The 23,799-nt window shown below is 36.1% G+C and overlaps 1 protein-coding gene across 1 annotated transcript in view; it reads right to left on the reverse strand.

The window, feature by feature from the left end:
* Positions 1 to 12,763: 12,763 nt before the first annotated feature.
* LOC121374646 (GPI ethanolamine phosphate transferase 2-like) overlaps positions 12,764 to 23,799 on the reverse strand; it is a 44,503-nt gene continuing 33,467 nt past the window's right edge. The window contains exons 11-12 of the mRNA XM_041501753.1: positions 17,938 to 18,128; positions 12,764 to 15,865 (exon numbers count right to left, since the gene is read on the reverse strand). Coding sequence (XP_041357687.1) covers positions 15,655 to 15,865; positions 17,938 to 18,128 — 402 coding nt within the window. The 3' untranslated portion in view covers positions 12,764 to 15,654. The remainder of the gene's footprint in view (positions 15,866 to 17,937; positions 18,129 to 23,799) is intronic.

A 23,799-nucleotide genomic window follows, 5' to 3' on the forward strand; every position in this document is an offset into this window, starting at 1 on the left:
CTGCCTGATGCAATACCCAAGTTTGACCTTGTACATGCCTTTTAATCCTTATGGTGAAATCTTGTACATTTCATCTATGGACTTGATAGCTGTAAGGCTGTGCTTATGGTGTGTGTCTTGTATCATGATTTTATACTGATTTATGAGTGTTTGTCATCACAGACGTAGCCCAGTGGTAAAGAGGTCGCCTGATGCATGGTTACTCTAGGATCAATCCTGGTATTTGGGCCCCATTAGGCTATTTATCATTCCAGACAATGCCGCACAACTGGTATGTTAAATGTTGTGGTATGTGCTATTGTCACGGTACATGCTCTTAATTTGTTTCGCCTGTGGTGATTTTAATTGTGTTAGGGGGCCGTGTGCAGTTTATTGCCCGTAGCCCAGGTGGACAACTTGTTACGTAAGACTTCTGCGCGACCATCCTCGATCTGGCGTTCCAATATGCACTTAGCGAGGTGTGGAGGCCATGTGGCGAGTAGTTACGTAATATCTCCGGTAGTGCTGTTTATGGCCAGGAGATTGCTCGCGGTTGGCGACAGCCAGACTGACGATCAGAGAGAAATATACCGAGGTAGAATATGAGATGATACGTGAGGTGCCGCCTTGTTCCCCCAGGCCAATTCTGATTTTGGAATAAATAACTAGGATTTAGAGATATCGAGGAGAACGATTAGGAAGGCTCCGGAGGAACGTTAGTCCGTTTGGACTTTGGTAAATATCATTTCTGCTCTGTGTATAACCTTGATGTGATTGATGTGACTTAAATATTTTAATACTGTATTATACCAATATTCTTTAGACAGTGTCTTCGGTCATCTGACGAAGTAAATCGTAGACTTATTGTTCTAACATTATATGAGTATTTGGTAATATAAAGCTTAGCCAGTCATCCCAGCCGACCTGGGTAAACTGTAGGTTATTGTCTTTATTGTGATAAGTATTAATTCTGTGTTACAAGGTTACTGAATGAGTAGTTAGGGTTAATTAAAAATTAACCCGTTAGGAATAGAGCTGTAATTCCTTTATTAATTAAGTTCCCCAAGAAGCGTTCTAAATTATCACACGTTACTGAACGAGTAGTAAGGGTTAATTATAAATTAACCAGTTAGGAATGGTGTTGTAATTCCTTTATTAATTAACTTCTCCTGTAAGCGTTTCTCAATTATCACACGTGTGGGTGTGGTGTAACGGTGAAGTGATTCGCATATTGTGTAACTAGACACCTAGAGATTAACTAATTAAGTGATCAGTTCTGGGTTGTTATTATTGCTGTTATTAATTTACTACTACGGCTGTACATTTGTCAGCGTAGATTAATACAGATTCCAAAGTGTATTGTGTTTTTGTTGTATTTCTAGAGAACTAATGTGCTATAATAATATATACTTTATATAAGATCGTATCTCTGATCATACCTAGAGACGAGCCATACTAGGTTTAACAGCCTGTTACAGAGAGATCTAATAGATATACAGTTAGGAGAGATATTTTGATAATCGTGTTTTACTCAGTTACGGGAATTATAGAATCCCCGTGACAGCTATACTGCCATATTAAAAGATCCCTTGCTATTAATGGAAAAAATGTGGCGGGTTTGTTAGAGTTTATCGATACAGTGCATTTACATAGTACCGTTTCCATTTACCGGTTAGCAAGTGCAAGTTTTTTTTTAGCATGGTGAAATCATAAAACATGAAGCTTTTGGCTTCAAGTACACTTTGACAATGTCAAACTTTCTATAGTAATCCGCTTGAGAAAATGCGTGTGGAATCACATGTAAGAATTATCAAATGTTTGACGTACAATAGCCAATGATTAATAAATTAATGAGCTCAAGTGGTGTCATTAAACAAAACAAACTTCAAGGATACATAACACTAAAATTAATGTCCTGAGGATATTAAAAAAAATTGATTACAAGCAACATTGTCGTTACATCATAGTAATTTATTTGTCATCTGGGTAAATAACCAGTTGCTACAGAAAATGTAAAATAAATTCAATATCTGGTTTAAACCATGTTGGCATGAACAACTATAGTACTATCGGAAATAGAATAAAAATGATTTTCGTCAATTATTTCTTTCATATTAAACTGACATGTAAATATTTTGTAAATACCTATTTAATGATACTCTACCTAATTTAGCATTTACTTGTTTGGGCTCTCATTTATGTACAAGGTGGTGTTTACTCTTGAAATAAAAATAAAAATATCGGTAAACAGATTTGTGACCTTTATTGGAACAGACTATAACACATATTGATGGATATGTGTCAATTTCATTTACCCTTAAACAAACTTTTAATTTAAAACTGCAAGATAACGGATTATTTTGAATTGCAGCATAAATTATTAATTTTGACCAGCATATTTAGTGAATATAAATTCAATATAAATACAGTAGAAATTTACACAATCTTGCAACCACTTAAAGGTGCTATATCAGAAGTTATATGTGAAGCATCTGTTCATGATAAAGATTCTCCAATAAAAATGTATTTTCTACTAGTAGATAAAATCATTTCCTATAATCATTTATGGGCATATAGTTAAAGGTGTAGTCTTTAAATGTTAAAACAAAATTTACTTTAAAAAAAAACATGATTTGCAATAGCTGTCATTATGCAACTTTGAGATAGCACCTTTAATACCGGAAAATAGATCACAAACTCAAAATGGTTCTTTAGTTTTTCTCACAAGTTACTTATAATACTTTGTTTTGGAGAGGAATTGGGGTAAACCATCATCAGAAAGGGTCTCTCGCATATTGTAACAGCAATGAAATTGACATATGTTGACCAAACTTTGTTCCAATAACAAATCACCTGTTTACCGACATATTTCTTTTAATTTCAAGAGTAAACACCACCTTGTACATCAATGAAAGCCAAAACAAGTAAATGCTAAATTAGGTAGACTATAATTAAATAGATATTTACAATATATTTACTTGTCTGTTTAATATGTAAGAAATAATCGATGAAAATCATTTTAATTCCATTTCCGACAGCACTTTAGTCCTAGATGCCTTTTTGGCAACTGTACAATTCTGGTGGTGCTAAATTAATTTCCAGGTATATAGTTTTCACCAGTAAGTCAATTTATGCCCCCCCCCCCCCCCCCCCCCCCCATGTCAAGCACAGCAGCATCTTCTTTTGTTAGAAAAATTAACATTATATTATTCATGAAAGGGGTTGAAGGAAGAGTAAAAAATAACAAACTGATATTAAGTATTGCAACAATTTATTTACTGTATATATTTATTAACAACTAAAGTCCAAACCACATTGTTAACAACTATAATAAATTACTCTCCTACTTGTAATTACTATTAACATTTTGTCCAGACGGAAATCGTGAAAAAGACATTACATTGGTTAGATTCCATGTAACCATGTCATCTACATTGACTTCGCTGAGATCTCTTCGAACAAGAGTACCGGTGAGGTACATGATACGCCCATCAGGAGTTTGATGAAAAAACATATCTATATTAATGAATATGTTTCGGGTATGGTTCAATTCTAATTATGTAAAATGTTTGCAATGGGATGGATAAACAGTTTGTTTTGGACCAACCACCATCCCAAATTGTTCCTACATGTGGTTTGATGGTCCAGTATGCATCTGTATGCAAGATATGATCTGGACAAGGATTCAATGCTATGTGATGCTATGTGCAGTAGACCGTGAAAAGTAGGTCAGTGACCTAGTAATAGAACGTGATACATTGCCATCCCAAGTTGTTCCTACATGTGAGGTTTGATGGTCCTGTATGCAAGATATGGTCCAGACAAGGATTTACTGTTATGTGCAGTAGACCATGAAAAATAGGTCACAGTGACCTAGTAATAGTGCCATGACACACCCCCTTCCCAAGTTGTTCCTATATGTGAGGTTTGATGGTCCTGTATGCATCTGTATGCAAAATATGGTCCCAAAAAGATTTACTGTTATGTGCAGTAGACCGTGAAAAATAGGTCACAGTGACCTAGTAATAGTGCCACGACATACCGCCATCCCAAGTTATTCCTACATATAAAGTTTGATGGTCCTGTATGCAAGATATGGTCCGGACAAGAAAAAGGTAACAGACGGATGTATGGACAGACAACGTCATACCATAATACGACCCATCATAGATGGACGTATAAAAAGCATGTAATGTTTTTGCCGTCTGAAATTTTGCTTTTTATGGAATACTCTTTAAGAAGGGTGGAAGCCTCTGAAGAATGTAACATAATTAATATGACGTGATGACGACTGCCTATACCATAACAAAGCAAAATGGCACCTTATATGTTTTTTGTCTGGACAAAATAATGGAAAAAGTTAAAGGTAATTAAAGGGAGGAGAGTAATTTATTGTAGAAACTTTATTAACAATTTGTTTCGGACTTCAGGGAGGACAATACATTTTTAAATGAATAAATCTGTAAAAAGATACAAAAAATAACATATTCATTAAAGGGACTGTCCCGAGTTTGCAGCCATTGTAAGATGTTTGCGATAACAGAGCCTTGTAGGCGACTACTATTCCATACTAAAAAACATTTTCGAATTTAGAATACCAGTGTATGTATACTGACACACAATGAAAACGCAAAAACAACTTTTCATTGCAAGTAACGACAAACTATTAATAAATTGATGGATAGTGTGATATGACATTAATGACTGGTATTCATGAGATACATTCACATGGAAACATGGCCAGTTATCATCAGTAATCAAGTTGCAATCGTAATCGAAAAGTTCAACCCCCCCCCCCCCCATATCAAGGTCAGTATCTGGTGTGTCCACCATTGGCCCGTGAGCATGCGTGAAGACGACGGGGAAAGGATTGGCACAACATCTCAAATAAGCCACATGAATGTCCCTCCACTCATCCTGCAACACCTGTGCAAGCTCAGCGACGTTACGCGGTGGTGGCTGGTGGTGACGTACACGACGTCCTAACTCATCCCACATGTGTTCAATTGGGTTCAAATCTGGTGAAACGGCGGGCCAGTTCATAACGGTGATACTGGCTTGTTGCAGGAATACCTGGGTAATTCTTGCAGTATGTGGATGGGTATTGTCTTGTTGAAACAGAAGGGGACCTCCTGGTCTTCGATGACGGCGCAAAAATGGCTGGAGAACTGGTCTTAGAATAACGTCAACATAATGCTGGGCTGTAAGGGCATCGTGGACAATGATGAGATCACTCCTGAAATCACAGTTGATTGCCCCCCCCCCCATACCATCGGACAACCGCCGCCAAACCGATCACGTTTCCTCACACATCCGTCAGCGTACCGTTCATGGAGTCTCCTGTACACACATGCTCTTCCATCGGCAAATGAGACAAAGAAACGGGACTCGTCTGAGAAAACAATGCTCCTGTAAAAGGCTGGTGAATGATTACCATTCTGGAGAGCAAACTGTAGTCTCGCAGCACGGTGTCGCGGTGTCATGATGATACCATTGTACGGGCGTCTGCATCCGAGTCCAGTTGTTCTGAGTTGACGGATGATCGTCATCGGATGGATATGCCTTCCATGACGTCCTATCGTGTTGCTTGCTGTCATCTTTGCAGTTCTGAACCGGTCACAGAGGTGGTGTTGTCGAATCTGCCGATCCTGGCGTGGGGTTGTAACGGGACGTTGACCAGGTCGAGGTCGATCACGGACACTCACGGTCTGTTGATGACATTCAACAAGTCGTCCAATAGTTGATGGATGAACTCTGAAGGTCCTAGCAACTTGGCTTTGCGAAGTCCCCCCTTGAACCATGCCCAACGCTCGCTCCCTTTGTTCTTCTCGGAGTCGTGGCATTCTTAATGTGACGAGGAATATAACACCGTTGCGTGCCTTTTATGTGTCCACATACTGGCATTTCACGTGCATTGCATGCAGCATGATTGAGCATGTAGTGAACGCATTTCACACCATTTTGTGTGTTTCTGCTATTGTATGTGTAACGAGAACAAAACCAGGATTGAAACCCAGACAAAAGTACCAATCAATGGATTCCTCTCATAAATTGTTATTTTAAGTCCAATAAATATATTTTTTATTAATCACAACAAAATATGGAAAAATATCTGTTTTGCATTTTCATTGTGTATCAGTATATATCGAATGTGCTTGTATGTTACGTCATTGAAAAGGATCTATTGGTCAGAAACATTTTACAATGGTTGTAAACTCAGGATTGTCCCTTTAATCACACACTGTAAATGTGGAATGTGGGAGAAAAAAAAAGAGGGTATGGTTTGTATGCTTGTACAAATGCTGATAATAGGGTTATTGTGTATTTTATAGCAACCTCACACATACCATAGCAAACAACTACTGAAAACTGGGTGGTGCATTTACACTGGAGCTCAGTATAGCTTTACTGGATATAGTATAGCAAAGCAAATTTCAGACTGATCTGTGAAATATAAATCTTATAAATCTTTGAATTTTTGATGCTGAAAAAACTGATTAAAAAATATTTTAAATAAATATCACAAAATGTAAATGGGTTTAAAAGGCACAAACAATGAATTAATGAAAAAGTTAATAATTCACGACACCCCAGCACAAAAAATACATTATCTATTAAGTGTCAAACAAAGATAAATATATGAATGAATAAGGCACAAACAAATCATCAACTACATGTATTCAGATATCTAAACCAAAAAAGTAAACAATCAAAGTGTCGTGAACTGATTGTTCTTTTGTTTTAATTCATGCTCTAAAAATAGTTAATGATACAATGTGTGGGGCGGACATTCTCTCCCCCCCCCCCCCCCCAGTAAAAACGAATGTAGGGCAATTGCTCCCTGGACAATACCTCACTGGACAATTGCTCACCAATAAAGTGAGAAATAGGACAATTGCTCACCTTTAGGTTTTTTTTTATTAATAAAATGTTATTTATTATTTTATTAATAAAAAATAACCGAATTTTTAGAAGGCACTGGAGTTAGGTAATCGTGATCACCTTTGATATTTTCTCTTTTGTTAATAAAAAAGAACATAAAACATAGAATTTCTAAAGGCACAACTTCAAAGTTGTGTTAATTACACAATTCACTTAATTAAAAGTTTTTGAGGTTCCTATAATTGTTTGTTGAAGGAGGCAGTTACTTCTGACTGTAATTATGAACATCAAAAGCATATAACGTGTTTCAGGTATAGGTGTTAATTACTAATTACATTATATTTTTAGGATAACTACTCAAACAGTATTGTTGGTTTAGGTAGATCAAACTTTTAGAATTATGTGTTGTTTTTAGTAATTAGTTACTTTTTAGCCTTTTATTACTACTCTGCAAGACGTAACACTTTGACCATCAAAGCTTTAAAAAAGATTTGAAATATCACAAAAAAAATTAAAATTGATATGAGTCCTGGAACATTGGATTCTAGAGGCTGGTTGGTCATCAGCACCCTTCTGTGTGGACAGCTATCGACAGTCTACACAAAGACCAGGCACTGGTTTCCACCCTCATCCTCCAACATCAGCGAGGTGAACCACCTAGGAAGAGGGTGAAGAGGTCCACTCAGCAGATGTAAAGCAGACTGCAGAATTTGTGTCAGGATTTTGCTGATGGAAACAGGGGACTGGGAGATTTCCTTCGGAATATCTCCAACAATATTCATTTGTGCTGAACTATAATGTGCTGTTCAATAACTCTTGTATTGACATTTCTATGCTGAACTGATGTGCTGAACTTGTTTAAAATATAGCTGATTTAGAATTAATTTTGTTATTTTATTTAAAGGTGTTTAATAAACTGAGGTTACTATACCCACTGATAATATCAGAGATTCCCACTCCCACCCAACCATTTTTTTTTTTTATAAACAAATCAGCAATTGTGGTGAGCAATTGTCCTATTTCTCACTTTATTGGTGAGCAATTGTCCAGTGAGCAATTGTCCGTACTCCAGTAAAAACAATCTACAAATCTGTAAATACTGACACGGTCAAACATACCTCTCAAAATCATAAAACCAGGATTTAACTTTTTATCCTGCAACCACTTTCTATTGACAGATTATGATGACTGATTAAAGCAAAGTCATAAACGTATGCTAGCAGATTATGACTTGACGTCACATGCATAGCTACATTACAAAATTTCATTGTGGCAGAAATAACAGAAATAATAGCTTTTCCTCTATTTTTATGGTCTGCAGGATGAAAATAATAACTAGTTACTGACATCGGATATCTGCTTTATCCTGTTCAGGCTGAATGAGAAATTCCATTCGGTTGAGCCTCGCGGAATTTCCCATTCTTACCGTCACAGGATAAAGCAGATATACGACGTCATTAACTAGTTATTCTCTATATACACAGCTTTCATATCAAAATAAATTATTCTTAGCAATAAATAAGAATGAATGAATGAATGAATGAATGAATGAATGACGCCCTAGTATGAAAAATACATTGGCTAATGGGTGTCAAACAAAGGTTCTGTACATGAATCAAGTGATGACCAAATCAATATAAAAATACATTGGCTAATGGATGTCAAACAAAGGTTATGTACATGAATGAAGTGATGAGGCCGAAAAAAAAATATTACTGGTTTCCTATTACATGCTGGAAAAATATAGGGTAGGTAGGTAGGAAAAACATTTTATTTTGGAAAATAATTTTATTTATGGATATTAAATAAAGGTGTTGACTACCAGTATCCAAAATAACCTCTGCATGTATAGAAATGCATTATGCAAACCAACAATACCATTCATCACAGTGTTTTCCCTAGAAATGAAGTAAGCCATGGTAAAGTGACGTTTTGGGGGCATATTTTATGTGCAGTTTTAAATATAAGGGCTTTTTTTTCCATTATACAATTTTCAAAAGGACAAAAACCGTATGGCCATTTTATTTTCTATATTCATTTCATAACTTAATTAAAAAAAGGAAATATGTAGTACTATCCACATAGGTGTGTTTAAAGGCTTCCTTTTACATGGGCAACTTATAAATTTATAAAAGGCAAGGCATTTTGATTTTGAGGGCAACATGGTGCTAACCTATCTGTGGGAGAGTACATACAAAAGACCCCTTGTTGTTTAATACTAGGCAGAAGGTTTACTCTCATACTAACACTTAACTTCTGTACTGGTCCAGGACAGACTTGGTTGAACCTTAATTGGATAGAAACCAGTAAGTAAGTTTAACAATTTCTTTTAATGAAAACTGAAAAGAAGAGTTCTATATTTATCTGTCCAATAATAACATTTAAAAAAAATGTTATGAATATTATCTTTCCTAGGTGTATTGAAAATGGTCACATTTTTCAAAAATGATTGCCACACAACTGCTCGGCAAACTGCTGCACGCAGCCATATGCATGAATATGACGTCATGTTTTCTTTCTAGTTCAGCATGAACTTTTTTTAGCGGAAACCCACGAATTTCCCAGTGACCACTTACAAAAAATAATGAAACGTATCGAGATCTTACTGACATATTTAATCATTTGATCAGTATCGGTAAACATTCCCTCCCCTAGTTTATCAAAAGGTCACTAAATTTCTACAAGGCCAGTTTGTCACTGGAGTAAATAATTAAATATAGTTATTATTATTATTATTAATCGGAACACCTTGCTACGCTAGATGTAGAGTAAGTCGGAAAAGATCGCATATATTCGTGAAATTAGTGCTTGTGATAGTTTTGGAATGTTTTCGTGGAAATCGTTGTTATATTAAAAAAAAAACATTTTTGGATATACAAAAAAAGTTTTATGGTCGGCAGGTTCAAATTAGGGTCAGTCGGGTAACCGGAAACAAACAATATTTCATGATACGCCTGATACATTGGCTAATGGGTGTCAAACAAAGGTTCTGTACATGAATGAAGTGATGACCAAATCAATATAAAAATACATTGGCTAATGGGTGTCAAACAAAGGTTATGTACATGAATGAAGTGATGACCAAAGCAATATAAAAATACATTAGCTAATGGGTGTCAAACAAAGGTTCTGTACATGAATGAAGTGATGACCAAATCAATATAAAAATACAAGTTAAATTAAAACACAGTAAAGCAGTTTCCATATGCACATTTTCCATGTCCATGCTGATCATTAACTTATATCTGCAATACCTGTGAAAGACCCAGTAAAAACATCAGTCAGTTTAGACGTGTTGTCCATATTGATGTGATGCTTTCTTCCATATGACATTGTCTTGTGGCATTCCATGCATCTATAATCCATGTATCAGTAAAAAACTGCCTGTGAAGAGATTCCAAATTCACGTACATGGTTCACACAGTTTGTGGATAGCATGGAAATGTAAACGCATTATTTTGATAATTCACGGAATCACGTGTTCACGGACTGATAGAAAAGGACAGGAAAAATATACATATGAAAACAGTTTCAACAATAAATAAACTACTAAACTCTCAAATTGTAACTCGATTACATATGTATATGAAAATATAGAGAGAAAAAAAGAAGAAAGAACAAAGCAATAATAATAAATAGTAAAAACCCAAGTACTATTCAAGAATATACAATAATCTAAATAACAACAGCAGCCCATATTTTACTTCTTATTTGAAATTGAACAAAAATGAGAGACAAAGGAAGGATTGATCAATCGATTTATTAATTTATGCCAAAACTAACAAGATTAGCTTGAAAAATACATCTACATAAAACACACTTAAATGTGAACCAAATTTATACCTAAATCCTCTTTCCAACATATAATACTTAATAAATAATAGTAATAAGAAATGTGAATATACCAAACAATATAAATATATACCATAGTTTTAAATGTAGTGTTTTCCCTAGCTTGTTTTAGCATGGTGCAGCACCATGCCTCAATAGTCTAACACCATCTTGCCTTAATCAGCACCATGCTGCCCTGAGATTAAACAAGCCTTTTTCAGTAATTAATTCTAAAATTGCCTTTATAAAACACTGAAAAAAGGTATTATTAATTAATAAAATATGCCTTTTATATCTCTTGCCATTCATTTATTAAAGCAAGCACATAAATTACATTAATGTTTATTTCAATTAATTTTTGTGTATTTTTAATGAAAAACAAGTGCCCCAAAAATGGTGAAAATGCCCCAAAAGGTTTACCATGCCTTGCCTAATTTCTAGGGAAATCACTAAAATGTACAAGTTATAATGCTAGATGGTGTGTTTAAATTCACCTGAAGGATGAAGAGTGGTTAACATTTTCAGGACAATCACTTTATGGATTTCATAATATATCATGATATTAATTTCTGATTTGTATTTGATCATTGGAACACCGCTAATTTTAAAGTATTTTTTTAGGGACTGGACCACTACAAAAGAGGCTGAAGAAAACTGATGTGCCCCACTTATTTTCCTGGACCAGCAAATGTACAGAGAAATAAAAGGTGCAATAAGTGACTACGGTTGGAAGCGGAACGTCAAAAAAACAGCGAGACATTGCCTGGAATGAATTTGGAGCTGAAGAGACTGTAACTTCAGAAGAAAGCTGTGTTGCAGGTACAGGAAACATATTTGTTATCACACAAGATATTTGAGTGTTAGTATCCAAGTTAAGCAAAATTTTACTTATATATTTCAGGGATGGCATAAAACCACTTACTTTAGTTTGGTACTCTTTGATAAGTAAATATAAAAAAGAACAATGTAGTGTTACTTCTAAAGGTATTGCCTATTTATCAAAATAATATTTAATAAATCAGGTATCTGCAATTTTTTTTTTTTTAATCGACCTTGATAATTCTGAGTTCTGCCTTGAAAGTTATTTAATGCTGACATTTAATTTAACTAAATAACAAAACCAAAAAAAAAATTTCATCAAAGTTGCCAGACTATCCAAATTTATTAGTAACAATTGAAGGACAATCTAGTTATTGTTTTCTCTTTTTTTTAAATTCAGATGAAACACCACAGGATGTCTCTTCACAGACCCACAGAATCACCACAAAAACAACAGAGACACAGAGTGAGCCTGTTTCATTCTTTGCAGCAAGTCGGTTTTCGGAAGAGTCTAAGGCAATACATTTTTATATTGGCCTGGAAAATTATAAGAAATGTTGCCTTGTTTTAAATACACTGGGTACAACTGAACTATTTTCATTCAGTCATGCCATCCCTATGTATAGAGGATCAGTTTTTCCTAACTCTACTTAAACTTAGGCAACACAAAACTAACTTCGAGTTAAGTGGATTGTTCAACATTCGAGAAGATTTGTTACAAATATTTTTGTAATGTGGGTGAACTTCATGGCATGCCAGTGGGGAGAATTAGACTGGTGGCCATCGGGTGACATGGTACACTTTTATTCCCCCACAGATTATAAACAAAATTTTCCTTCGACTAGAGTTATCATAGATGGAATATAGTGCCCAATTAAAAAGCCAAAGGAACCAGTGGTGCAGCAGGCTACTTTCTCTACCTACAAAAACTGCAATACTGTTATTGTGTCAGTGGAAATGTCTCCTGGTGGTCTCATAACCTATGTATCGCCAGCATATGGGGGATCAGTCAGTGATCGGCAGATATGTGAAAGATCAGCACTGCCCCAAATGTGTGATCCTGGAGACAGCAACATGGCCGATAAAGGTTTTATGTACAGGATTTGTTTGAAGGGGCTATGGTTACAATAAATACACCAACTTTTTTTCATTAAAAAAATTAGACTGTCAGGAGGCGAATCATTGGCCTCTGCAAAACGTATAAAATATTGCAATAGCCCATGAATAACACTGAATCAGCAATGGCCACACAAATTATTCAGGTGTGCTTTTATTTGTGTAATTTTAGAAGTAACATTGTTTCACAAGATGCTTAAACATTCCTTCAAAACAAGTGTTCAATGTTGACAGTTTGAACAATGAAACTTCATTAGTAAATTATTTACATATGGAACTATTGTATAGCTTTTTATTAGACAAAATAAATTCCATAGTTAACTAAATCCAAATTTTAGTGATAAAATACATACAATGTAGTGCAGAATGAATGAATCAATGTTTAATAGTAATAATACACCCCAGCACAAAAATACACATGGGCTATTGGGTGTCAGAAAAGGTAAGTATATAGAAATGTGGTGCAGATATATTTATATTACATACACACCAGTGTCATGAATTTAATAAAATTTATAATGGTAATAGTTTCTGTACATGATTTTTTTAATCAATGTAGGTTGGAAATGTACAGTACCCGTACCAACACAATATCCAAAAAGGTATATACAACAAGCAAGCAAACTTTTCTGTTAATACACAGTAACTGTCCCTGAATCTGATAGTGATAATCATGGTTTGTATCCAATGTTAGTATATCACCATGTTCTTTTAAATAGGGGACAGTGAGGGGTGAAATATGTTTATTCTTACATGTGTAAGCATGGTGCTGTCATCTACTGTCCTATCTGGGGAAGCAGCAAGGTTAGGGTGGTTTTTACTGATAAATAATCCACACTGCTCAACAGCCACCTGTTCATATTTGGGTGAAAAATCCTGTTCGAGCACAATTGATGCCCTTTTGTTCCTGTATAAATTTATAATCGGTTACACTTTGTTAATTTTTAAAATATGTCATTACCTCAAAATAATGTAATTTAACATTTAATTGTCTTCTGTTTCTCTTCAGTGAACATTTTTGAACAGAATCAAGGCATTATTTTAAAATATGTTTTTTAAACAGCACCCTTTCAGACAGGAAACGGATATGAAAAAACAATACAGTGTTACTTGGCTATTTTGAAAGGATAATTCTATGATGAGATGGTTTTCTGGAAATGATGCTTAATAAGCAGTACGTTCATAAGGTAAGTTTTTTTTGGTCATTACCATATATATTACAGAACATCTAAATTGTGTTTTGGTTTTGGTTTTCCTTTGTATATTAACTAGGGGTTAGTTTTAAAGTTTAAAAATTGCACTGAAGTTCACAATATGCTTAAATGGTCTTTACTAATTCTAAACGCTGAAATGTTAATAAAAAGTCATTACCCCAACAGTCATTCCCAAAACGCAAAAAGACGTCGTGGTAAATACTGCATCGTTGCGGATTTCCCATCTCTAAATAAGTTTTAAGATTTTGTATTATATTAGTGATAAATCGTGTATATTATTAAAGCTACATGATTACAATAACAAACAAAACATATTAGTTAATTTTATATACTTGTAGGTTTTCCATGCCGCTTTCAAACATGGAACGTAGCCATTTATGGCGAGAGAGAACAAAACAGAATCCAACTAGATATGAAGCATACAAACAAAAAGAAAAAGAAAGATAACAAAAACGAACACTGATAGGCGACATTAAAAACGTAAATAATATGACAGCTAGAGAACATAGATTAAAAAAGAAACAATGGAAACAGAACCAACAAAACAGGCGGAAAAAATAAAAGACATTCAAGTTGCAACTGCGCTGAGTCCCCCTCCATCTCCAGTTGAACCTGTACAGGTAATAACCAACTACAAAAAGCGATACCAAAAGATGAAAGAGCAAAACAAAAACTCAAGATGCAATTAAACTCCAAATGAAGGCATGTGAAAGATATAAAAAGAGAGCATATAGAGCAAACATAAAAACAACTGAACCAGCATCTGTCAGTTCCCCTCGCAGTATGACAAAGATAATGTTACGTGGTTGCACCGGTAATATTCCAAATCGCATAACGAAAAAATTGCTCTTGCACAACACATTAACATCTGAATTAAAAGAATCACTGAAATGTTCAAGCAACTACAAGAAAAAGTCTGTGGTTCGAGTTCTAGCAGGTAAACTTCTTAAGAAATATCGGCTGATATCAGAGCTAAGCAAAACAGTTTGGTCTATGTCATCGTATAACAAAATCAGCTGCAACAGAAGATAATCAGCTTTCTACAACCAACCAGAAAAGAGAAACAAAATATGAAATTACCAAGAAGGACGTACTGAATTTCTTTTTGCGAGAACACAATAGCAAAAGTACTGCACTGAAGAAAGAAACTGTAACTCTCAAAAAAATTAAAAAGCAAAAAAGGTTCATAACAGATACTTTGTACAACTTGTACTTTAAATATCTGTCAGAACATGAGAATGCAATGAGAAGTAAGGTTTCTTCCAACTTTGTCCGGCAACAACGTTCCGTTTGGGTGTTAAAAGCATCAGTATGACCTCAAGATACCTGTCTATGTCCCAAACATGGACATATTTCGGAGTATCAAAAAAGGAGCATTTGAAAATTTTGTGTCATCCAACAAGTCTTGTTTACCCTAGTCAGTAATCAATGGTAGGTTAGTAACAGGGGCGGGGATAGAATTAAATAATCTGTTCATGATTGGGATTTATCCTGTGTTGTTCGCGCACCTATTGTGGTGGTGGTGGGCTTCAGGACATCAAAACCCTTCTGGGTGATCATTGGAATTTATTGTTTGTTTTGTGCAGAAAATCGAAAATCTAGACTTGGCCAATCTCATGCCAAAATTAAGGGAGGTAAAAATAAAAATGTAAATAGTCTTCAGTATTTGTCTTTTTTTTTAGTAGTATTGTCTAGATAAATAAGTTATCTCCCTTGAGTTAGGTGATAAATTAAAAGATTGGCCAAATTATTAAGAATTGATCTAACGAGCTTGCTTACTTACAAGTGTTTACTTACAAGTGTTGTCGTCACTTCAAGCTATAAGATCTGACAAGAGTAACAGTGTCCAAGAAAAAAGGCTGACTACAACTGTTCTTGTTCCTTCGTAGAGCAGTTTTGGAGAAAACACTGTCCACACAAAGAGATGGTATCTCTCTATGGTTACCATCACAGTGTACACAACCAGTGTCAGAGTCTGGGTCAGCAGTAGGGTGTGAGTGGCATTCCGATAACAGGACTTCAACCTGAATAACACAAGGAACCTCTTTAGCATGTTAAGGGGAAATGATACTCTTCGGTCAAAATTTAAAAGTCATTACACTTTCTTGAAATTTTCACGTATTATAAAGATATCCTTATACATGTATTACCGAAATGTCAAAAAACAATCATAGGTCACCAGACAAAATTTTGATCCACTGGTCATAAAGTGAATAGGTGTATGAATCACTATGACATTTCCTTTTTTCCGTGTGCAGTCGAATTAATCATGTTTTATATCCATTAACCATATTTAATTTTAAACTTTTCTGCAATGCAACAATGAGAACATTAGTTGTGTTGCTTAAAACAACATCCAGCAGATACACAAGTACATATCTTCACTCTGTTGGAACTAAAGGAAAAAGTGACTTTTTAAAGCACTTACCGACTATTTACTTTATAGTTGTATAATTTTTGCGCAGATAGTAATGATGGGTGAGTAAATTAATATAAGATTTTAAAAAATGTAGTCAATGATGAAACTTTTTTACAGTTAGAGCTTGAAATACCCCATATATAGATAAAAATTCATAAACATTCCACCATAAATCATTTGAGCACTTTTGTTTTAAAAACAGCTTCATTGGAGTGATCAACAATGTTCTTAAAAATACAAACAGTACAAATAGCATTATTGTTCATCCAAAATTCCATTGTGGGTGTGGGTGGGGCTGGGGTCAGGGTAGAGGATGGGGGGGGGGGGGGGCTGAGTCATTATTCCCACATATCTCTATGTACTGATACTAATGTTATAAAATCACCTGCCTGTCAAACTAATTCAACTAATATATGTGATATTTTATTGAAATAAAGCCAAAATGTCGGTCCTATGATTGCTGTTCATTTTAGGACCAACATGAAAATACACTACAGTTGCCTCAAATCATACAATTTTTGATAGAATTTAATTTAATTTAACAGAATATCTCTTTTTGCCAAAACTTTTTTTTTTTTCCCCTACGTTGACACAAACAAAAATTATTTATGAAAAACATATTTTGAAAACTAAGAGCAGCATATGGCTATAGCCTATATAGACAGACAGTAATTTGTGATGTCACTGTGTATTGTTCAGTGCTAAACCTATCATTAGTGATGTCATGCCACTGTTGTTATGCTAGTTAACAAGTCTACGGCTGTCAAATATAGTGGTGCGATAGTATCATTTCCCCTTAAGGCACACGAACATATTTACTTATTATTCTACAAATATCAGTTAACTCAAACAGCCTAAAGTAGTGTCGGAAACAGAATAAAACTGATTTTTGTGTTTCATATTAAACTGACAAGTAAATATTTTGTAAATATCTATTTAAAAAAATGAGAGTAAAGTTTGTTTTATTTAACGATGCCACTAGACCATACTGATTTTTTATCTTATCATCGGCTATTGGACGTCAAACATATGGTCATTCTGACACTTTTTTTTAGAGGAAACCCGCTGTCGCCATATAGGCTACTCTTTTACGACAGGCAGCAAGGGATCTTTTATTTGCACTTCCCACAGGCAGGATAGCACAAACCATGGCCTTTGTTGAACCAGTTATGGATCACGGGTCGGTGCAAGTGGTTTACACCTACCCATTGGGCACTCACTCAGGGTTTGGAGTCGGTATCTGGATTAAAAATCCCATGCCTCGACTGAGATCCGAACCCAGTACCTACCAGCCTGTAGACCGATGGCCTAACCAGTGAATCGGTTAATGAACCACCTGTTTGAACTGGTACTACAGAAATGTTCAATTTTGGTATGAAAATAAATGCTTATATAATGTATGTTCGCAATGGTGTGTGTTGTTAATTAGTGCCAACGAGAACCTGTTCTATTGGCAATCTTCATTTGAAGTTGGACAATTTAACATGGATTACAATGGCAGATGAAATTTGTGTAGTGAGACCCTAGAGAGCATGGAATAATAATGTACACATGATGACTACTCTATGGACACTGTAAAATTGATATATAAATGCAAAAGGTAACATTTTTACTAATACTATTGTTTAAAAACAAAACATGTCCATTACAAATTATGATAACAGTTGTAGTTGTCACCTCTGTTTGTAAGTTTCCAGATGTTGATCCATGAGCAGTGTATTGATGTACTTGAAGAATGATAACAGCCAGAAGACTGGACCAGCGTACGTGGCTGCAAACATCAGCAGACCGATGAGTAATGGCTGGTAGTCAACCAGACCAGCATACCCGGCTGTCACGTCCACAGATGTCAGGCTGTTGGAGTTGCCCTGATGTGACAAAACTATATACTATGAGACAAGCATTTAGTAAGTTTAAAGACATGAAATATATACAGGTAGAGGGTTTTTTTGTTTCTTTTTACACTATTAAACAATTAAAAATAAGGTTTTTTCACTTATAAATTTTACATAAATTACCATCTTAAGACAAATGTATAAGGAATGAATGAATGAATGAATGTTTAATGACACCCCAGCACAAAAAATACATCGGCTATTGGGTGTCAAACTATGGTAATGCAAATAAATAAAGTGATGATCAACATCAATATAAAAATTCAAGATTTAAACAAAAACAGTGTAAAGAACTGTGCCAAAACACAAATATCACAGATACTGAATTTTGTGCTGTATTGGCCATTCTCAAAGAAAATGTTTAAGGAGCAAAAACACAAACTAAACACTTGATTAATCAAAGCATTAGAACCTAGATAACACTGGGAAAACTGTTGCCTGTTGAGTATAACATTGTTTTAGAAACAAATTATTGCCTGCTTAGTATATGATTGTACAATCTTCTGGTTTAAACTTGTGTTCAGTATTTGGTCTGAAAACACCTTCTTCTTTAACCCCTCAGAGATAAGATCCACCCTTGTAGCTGGAACAAGAGTGGATTAGAATGGTGTTGTCTTGACAATGAAGTAACAATGGTAGTGGATCTGGGTCCAAAAGATGAACCAGATCTGGATAGCATATATGATTCAACCACATCTGAGCTACGAGTAACAGTCGACAGTGGAACTGTTGGACTCTCTGGAGCACCCTGGGAAGCAGTACTGGTGGAGGAAATGCGTAAGCGTCCAGACCTTCCCAACTTATGGCCAGTGAGTCTAGGCCCATTGCCTCTGGATCTGGGACTGGAGAGATGTAAACCCTGAGCTGACAGTTGAATCGGGTCACAAACAAGTCTACGTTTGGCATCCAATGTCTCTGACACACCCACCAGAGTGCTTCTGGATGTACCATCCACTCCTTGGTTTGCAGAGTGGATGGCCTGGATAACGTGTAAAGACCCCTGGAATGTGTCTTGCTCTTAGGATCAGCGAAGTAGCGTCAACCATCTCATACAGATATGTAAGCCACTACCATCACATTGTCCATTGCTACCGTAAGACTTGTGTTGATCAATCGCTGGCACGACCACGGCCCTGAAGTTGTCTGATCGCACAAAAGCGGTCCCCAACGAAGACCCAACAGACTTTGTTAATAATGCAACATCACAGGCCCATTCAAAACCCTGACAACAGACATCTGGATCTTCACCTATGTGTTGGAAAGCACCTGTACTCAGGGCTCGAGCTGTCGATAGCCAAATTAGCCATTGGCTAATTTTTTTTTACAAATAATGGCTAACAAAATTTGCAAGTGACTAAAATTTTGGCCAAAACGTTTCTATCTTCTGATGTGAACAAACGGTTACATAATCTATCCGACACCTCAAAGATAATAATAATACCAAATATTCAATTAGCGTAATAGCGACCTGTAACGAGAAACGGTGTCATCCAGAATACAGCGTAGGCCAAATGATGTTTGCTTATCTTAATAATCACGGTTATTAATTTTAACAGCATGCATGCAACATGTATGAAAGCAAAGTCTGGGATCTGTAACTTGTTATTTTAACTTTGTAAAGTCTTTGAACCAAAGTAATAAAAGCAGACCGACAATATGTGTCAATTTGAATACACATGCCAGTTCACAGCCGAAAGACATGTAGGCTATCCCAAGGTCTGAGTTCAGCCAGACTGAGCGAAAACAAAATGTCCGCTAGACAGGTTTATGCACTTCGCGTAAAACCGAATGGACACATCGGACAACAATCAAATAGTTTGTGAACATTAGGAAGAACGTTTGTTGGCTAAACTGAGGACAGCTCTCAGCACGAATATACGTCACGCTTCAGAGTCAGCTGACACCCACATGTAAAGAGACATTGTTGCGGACATTAAACAATACAATTAGACCCAAGTAAATCTTGATGTAAATTTGTTAAAAAACAATAGTTGTTCGAATCAATGAATACTTAACTGCAGTTTCATTTATTTCCTTTGTCTTTGTTAATTTCAAACCCATGGTTGAGAGCACGCATGCAGATCGCAATCGCAGGAAATTAACATGCAGTATTTAAACAAATTGCAGTTGAACATATACTGAATTAGTTTACAATGATCATAATATTTGTTAGATAATGTTAGATATAAATTTTTAAGACTGTGAGGTGACATTAAATAGGTTAGCTGGATTTGAAAAAGACCTTAAATTTTAATTTTATTAACGTTTTTTTAAAATATATATATATACAGTCAAACTTCGTTAACTCGAAGTTGAAGGGGACGACGAAATAGTTCGAGTTTCAGGGTGTTCGAAATTCGTACAGCAGACCTCAAAGTGAAACTGCATTGCAGTATTATCATTTCGTTGATATCGGATGTTAGCACATTTCTTCTGTGTATATGATAAAATTAAGTAAATATTAACAGAAACGAGATAAATCCGATAAATTTGACGTACATCTCTATGTACTTTTGTTGTATTAATTGACAGTAAAGTAAAAAAAAAAAAACGAAAACTGAAAGCACGTACTTACATATAACCAGAAGTAAGCGATAAATTAAAGTTGATATATTTTTCAAATGTGAAAACGAGGCGGAACGTAACGTAATAAATTAAAATACTGAATGTCGATTAGCACTAAGTACGTTTGTTTACCAAATAAAAAATACACAATATAAATAGCAAAATTATTGTAAATCACAAAACTCATTTTAAAAACCCTCACTAACATAGCGAGACATAACATAACAAATCAAAACGCTGTATGCCAAATAGCACTAGGTTATGTACTTTTTTGCACTCGTTTAAGAAAAAAAAAAAAACAGCGTTAATTGTTATTACAACAGTTCTTTGAAGATAACAAGACTATCCGTACTTTGTGTAATGAGGCCCGCTGCCGTGTACAAACACCAACAACCCAATGCAGGCATGTAGGATCATTTCGTTCCGCATAGTCGGCGATCTATTATTCTGTAATTACCGCGTGTATCATCGATAGCCGAGACCAGTCGGGGCACTCACGCTTGGCTTGGGTGACAATTAATTTTTCTTTAAAGTATTACCGGTACAGTTAAAAGGCTCAGTCACTCCACAAACTTCGAGTTTTGGAAGTGCAATATCCCTTATTTTTTTTATGGTGGGACCACAAAATTACTTTGAGAGATAGAGTTTTTCGAATGTTCGAAGTTTGAGTGTTCGAAGTCTGTTATTACTAGTTTGTATAGCAGTTCGGCCGGGACCGCCGTTTCACTTCGAGAGATCGACGTAAATGGAATATATAAAATGGAATAGTTGTAATACTGTGAAGTCAGCATTCTTAGCCTAGCTATATTACATATAGAAATCACAAGCATTTAACATGACACTGAAATTAACAGCAACAACATGGCGTAAATTATGAAATTGTTGGGGGTGCTGAAAAATCTAAGTAATATATTAACTGCCCCTACCCCCATTGCTGTCTTTGATTTTGATCAGGTAATATGGTTTTGTTATTCAGATTTATTCCAGTTTGTACACAATTAGCTGAAAAAGATGCATTTTCATATTCATATATAAATACTCTATAGAGTACTGCATAAAATAATTTTGGCTAAGGCATTTTTAATATGACTAATAAAAATTTCATTTGGCTAATAGTTTGGCTATAGGTATTTTTGATCCAGGGTGAGCCCTGTGTACTAGGCCCAGGTCCATTCACAGCAGGGCACCAGTGAACTGAAGACTCTGTGCTGGTAGCAACTGAGACTTGTGTTGATTGAAAATCCACCCGAGACATCAAAGGAACTGAAGTATGAAGTACAGGTACAGGTAACTTCTCTTTGCTCTGGCACTTCATAAGGCAGTCGTCGAGACAAGGATAAAAGCAAATACCCTTGCGATACAGGAACTGGGACATCAGAGGCGTGATCCTGGTAAACAGACAAGGAGTTACAAATAAACCAAATAGCAAAACCATCCATTCACAATGGACCCCACACTAACACTGCTATTCTATATGCCTCTGGAGAACCATTTCTTCAATACTTCTGAAGTCACCTTTCGACATTGTCATTCCGACTGGTGTTGTCTTCCTTAGATGTCAATGCTACAGACTCTGGAACTGACAGATGTGGTAAGCGACACGCAGAAGATCTTGGTAAACGTCACCGTTCAGCAGACCCATGAGCTGAGTGACGCCAATCCGATAATTGCAGGACATGTACAGTTGACCGGTCCATAGTACTCTTCACAGGTTCTCAACAACATCTCCACAGTGTACGTGGGCAGGACCATTTGGGTTGACAACCAGAACCGATTCATCATCCAGGAAGTCCCTCAGTTGACCGGTTCAGTGAACTGTCTCTAGGCCAATTCTGATAATACGATTGGAAAAATGAAGAGTACTGATGCTCTAACTTCTAGACAGATGACAGTGGTGCGAAAGACCCATGGTCGATTCCAGTAAATTCTCGTTTTGAAGACCCGTGAACATAGGTAAACTGATGAACCAAGACGAGAAGTCTCTTGATCTACGACCAGAATCTGATAGACAGGTAGATGTTTGAGCTGTTATAGTAGCCGAGACAGAAGGCGTAGCTGGAGTCCATGCGGTGATTGGTGCCGAACCTAACATCGATCTTCTGACTTCTGAAGCAATGTCATGGGTTCGCAGATGACAGTAGCGAATGGTTATACTGCAAGGATTGATGATCCGAACCATGGCACCCCGTTGTTTGCCTTGATCTGTCCCTCAGTCTACACTCTGTACGTCTAGAAGAAGCCGACCGGAAGCCATCCTGACAGACACAGAGACCTTCATGGAAGCTGCAGCAACCGGAGCTGGGACTGAAGAAGCTCTCTGACTGGAACTTGATGGGACCGTACGGGTAGAATCATCAGGTTGCTTGGACTGTGATGCAATCATAGCTGGGATACACGTTTTAATGCGAATCACCACAGGAGCTGGTATGGAAGCAGTCACAATGGTGTCTAGAAGAAACCGATATGGGAGCGTCATGGAGGTTATAACTGGAACCATCACCGAGGTGGAAGCAACAACTGGAGAAAATGCCATAGGTGGAACACCCATCGGAGCCATAGCTGGGACTGAGGCCGTGATGGAAGTCAAAGTCCAATGTGTCTTCAAAATGGTAGGTAGCATCATGTGGAGAATTTCCACAACCGAGTCTGTGATCAAAGGCTTGGCTGAACTAGCAAAATGATCAACATGGAAGTCTCTGAAGCTCGTCATTATTCTTTGGCCCATGAGTAATCTTCAATTGCCATTTGAAGAGTCATTTTCTCCAGACGACCTAAAAAAAAACCCCTCAGATATTCGAATACTTGAAAATACAGTGTACCCTCGATTTATTTCCCCCCGATTTAACGCCAATCCCGCCTAACGCCAACTTCTTTTCAAGTAATGTTTGTATCTTTTTAATTCCCTCGATTTACTGCCACTCTCGTCATCCGCAATCATCATGTTTACACCGAAATCCATTTAGTCATTATACTGTGTGGTCAGAAGTCAATCATAGTGCTTTAATTAACCTATTGATTGGTGAAAATCTAATACCGATGACCACTGGTAGTATACGGTAAATGTGCTTTGTGTTATTGA

The sequence above is a fragment of the Gigantopelta aegis genome, chromosome 6 (assembly GCF_016097555.1).
Source record: "Gigantopelta aegis isolate Gae_Host chromosome 6, Gae_host_genome, whole genome shotgun sequence".
In the NCBI taxonomy this organism is placed as follows: Eukaryota; Metazoa; Mollusca; class Gastropoda; order Neomphalida; family Peltospiridae; genus Gigantopelta; species Gigantopelta aegis.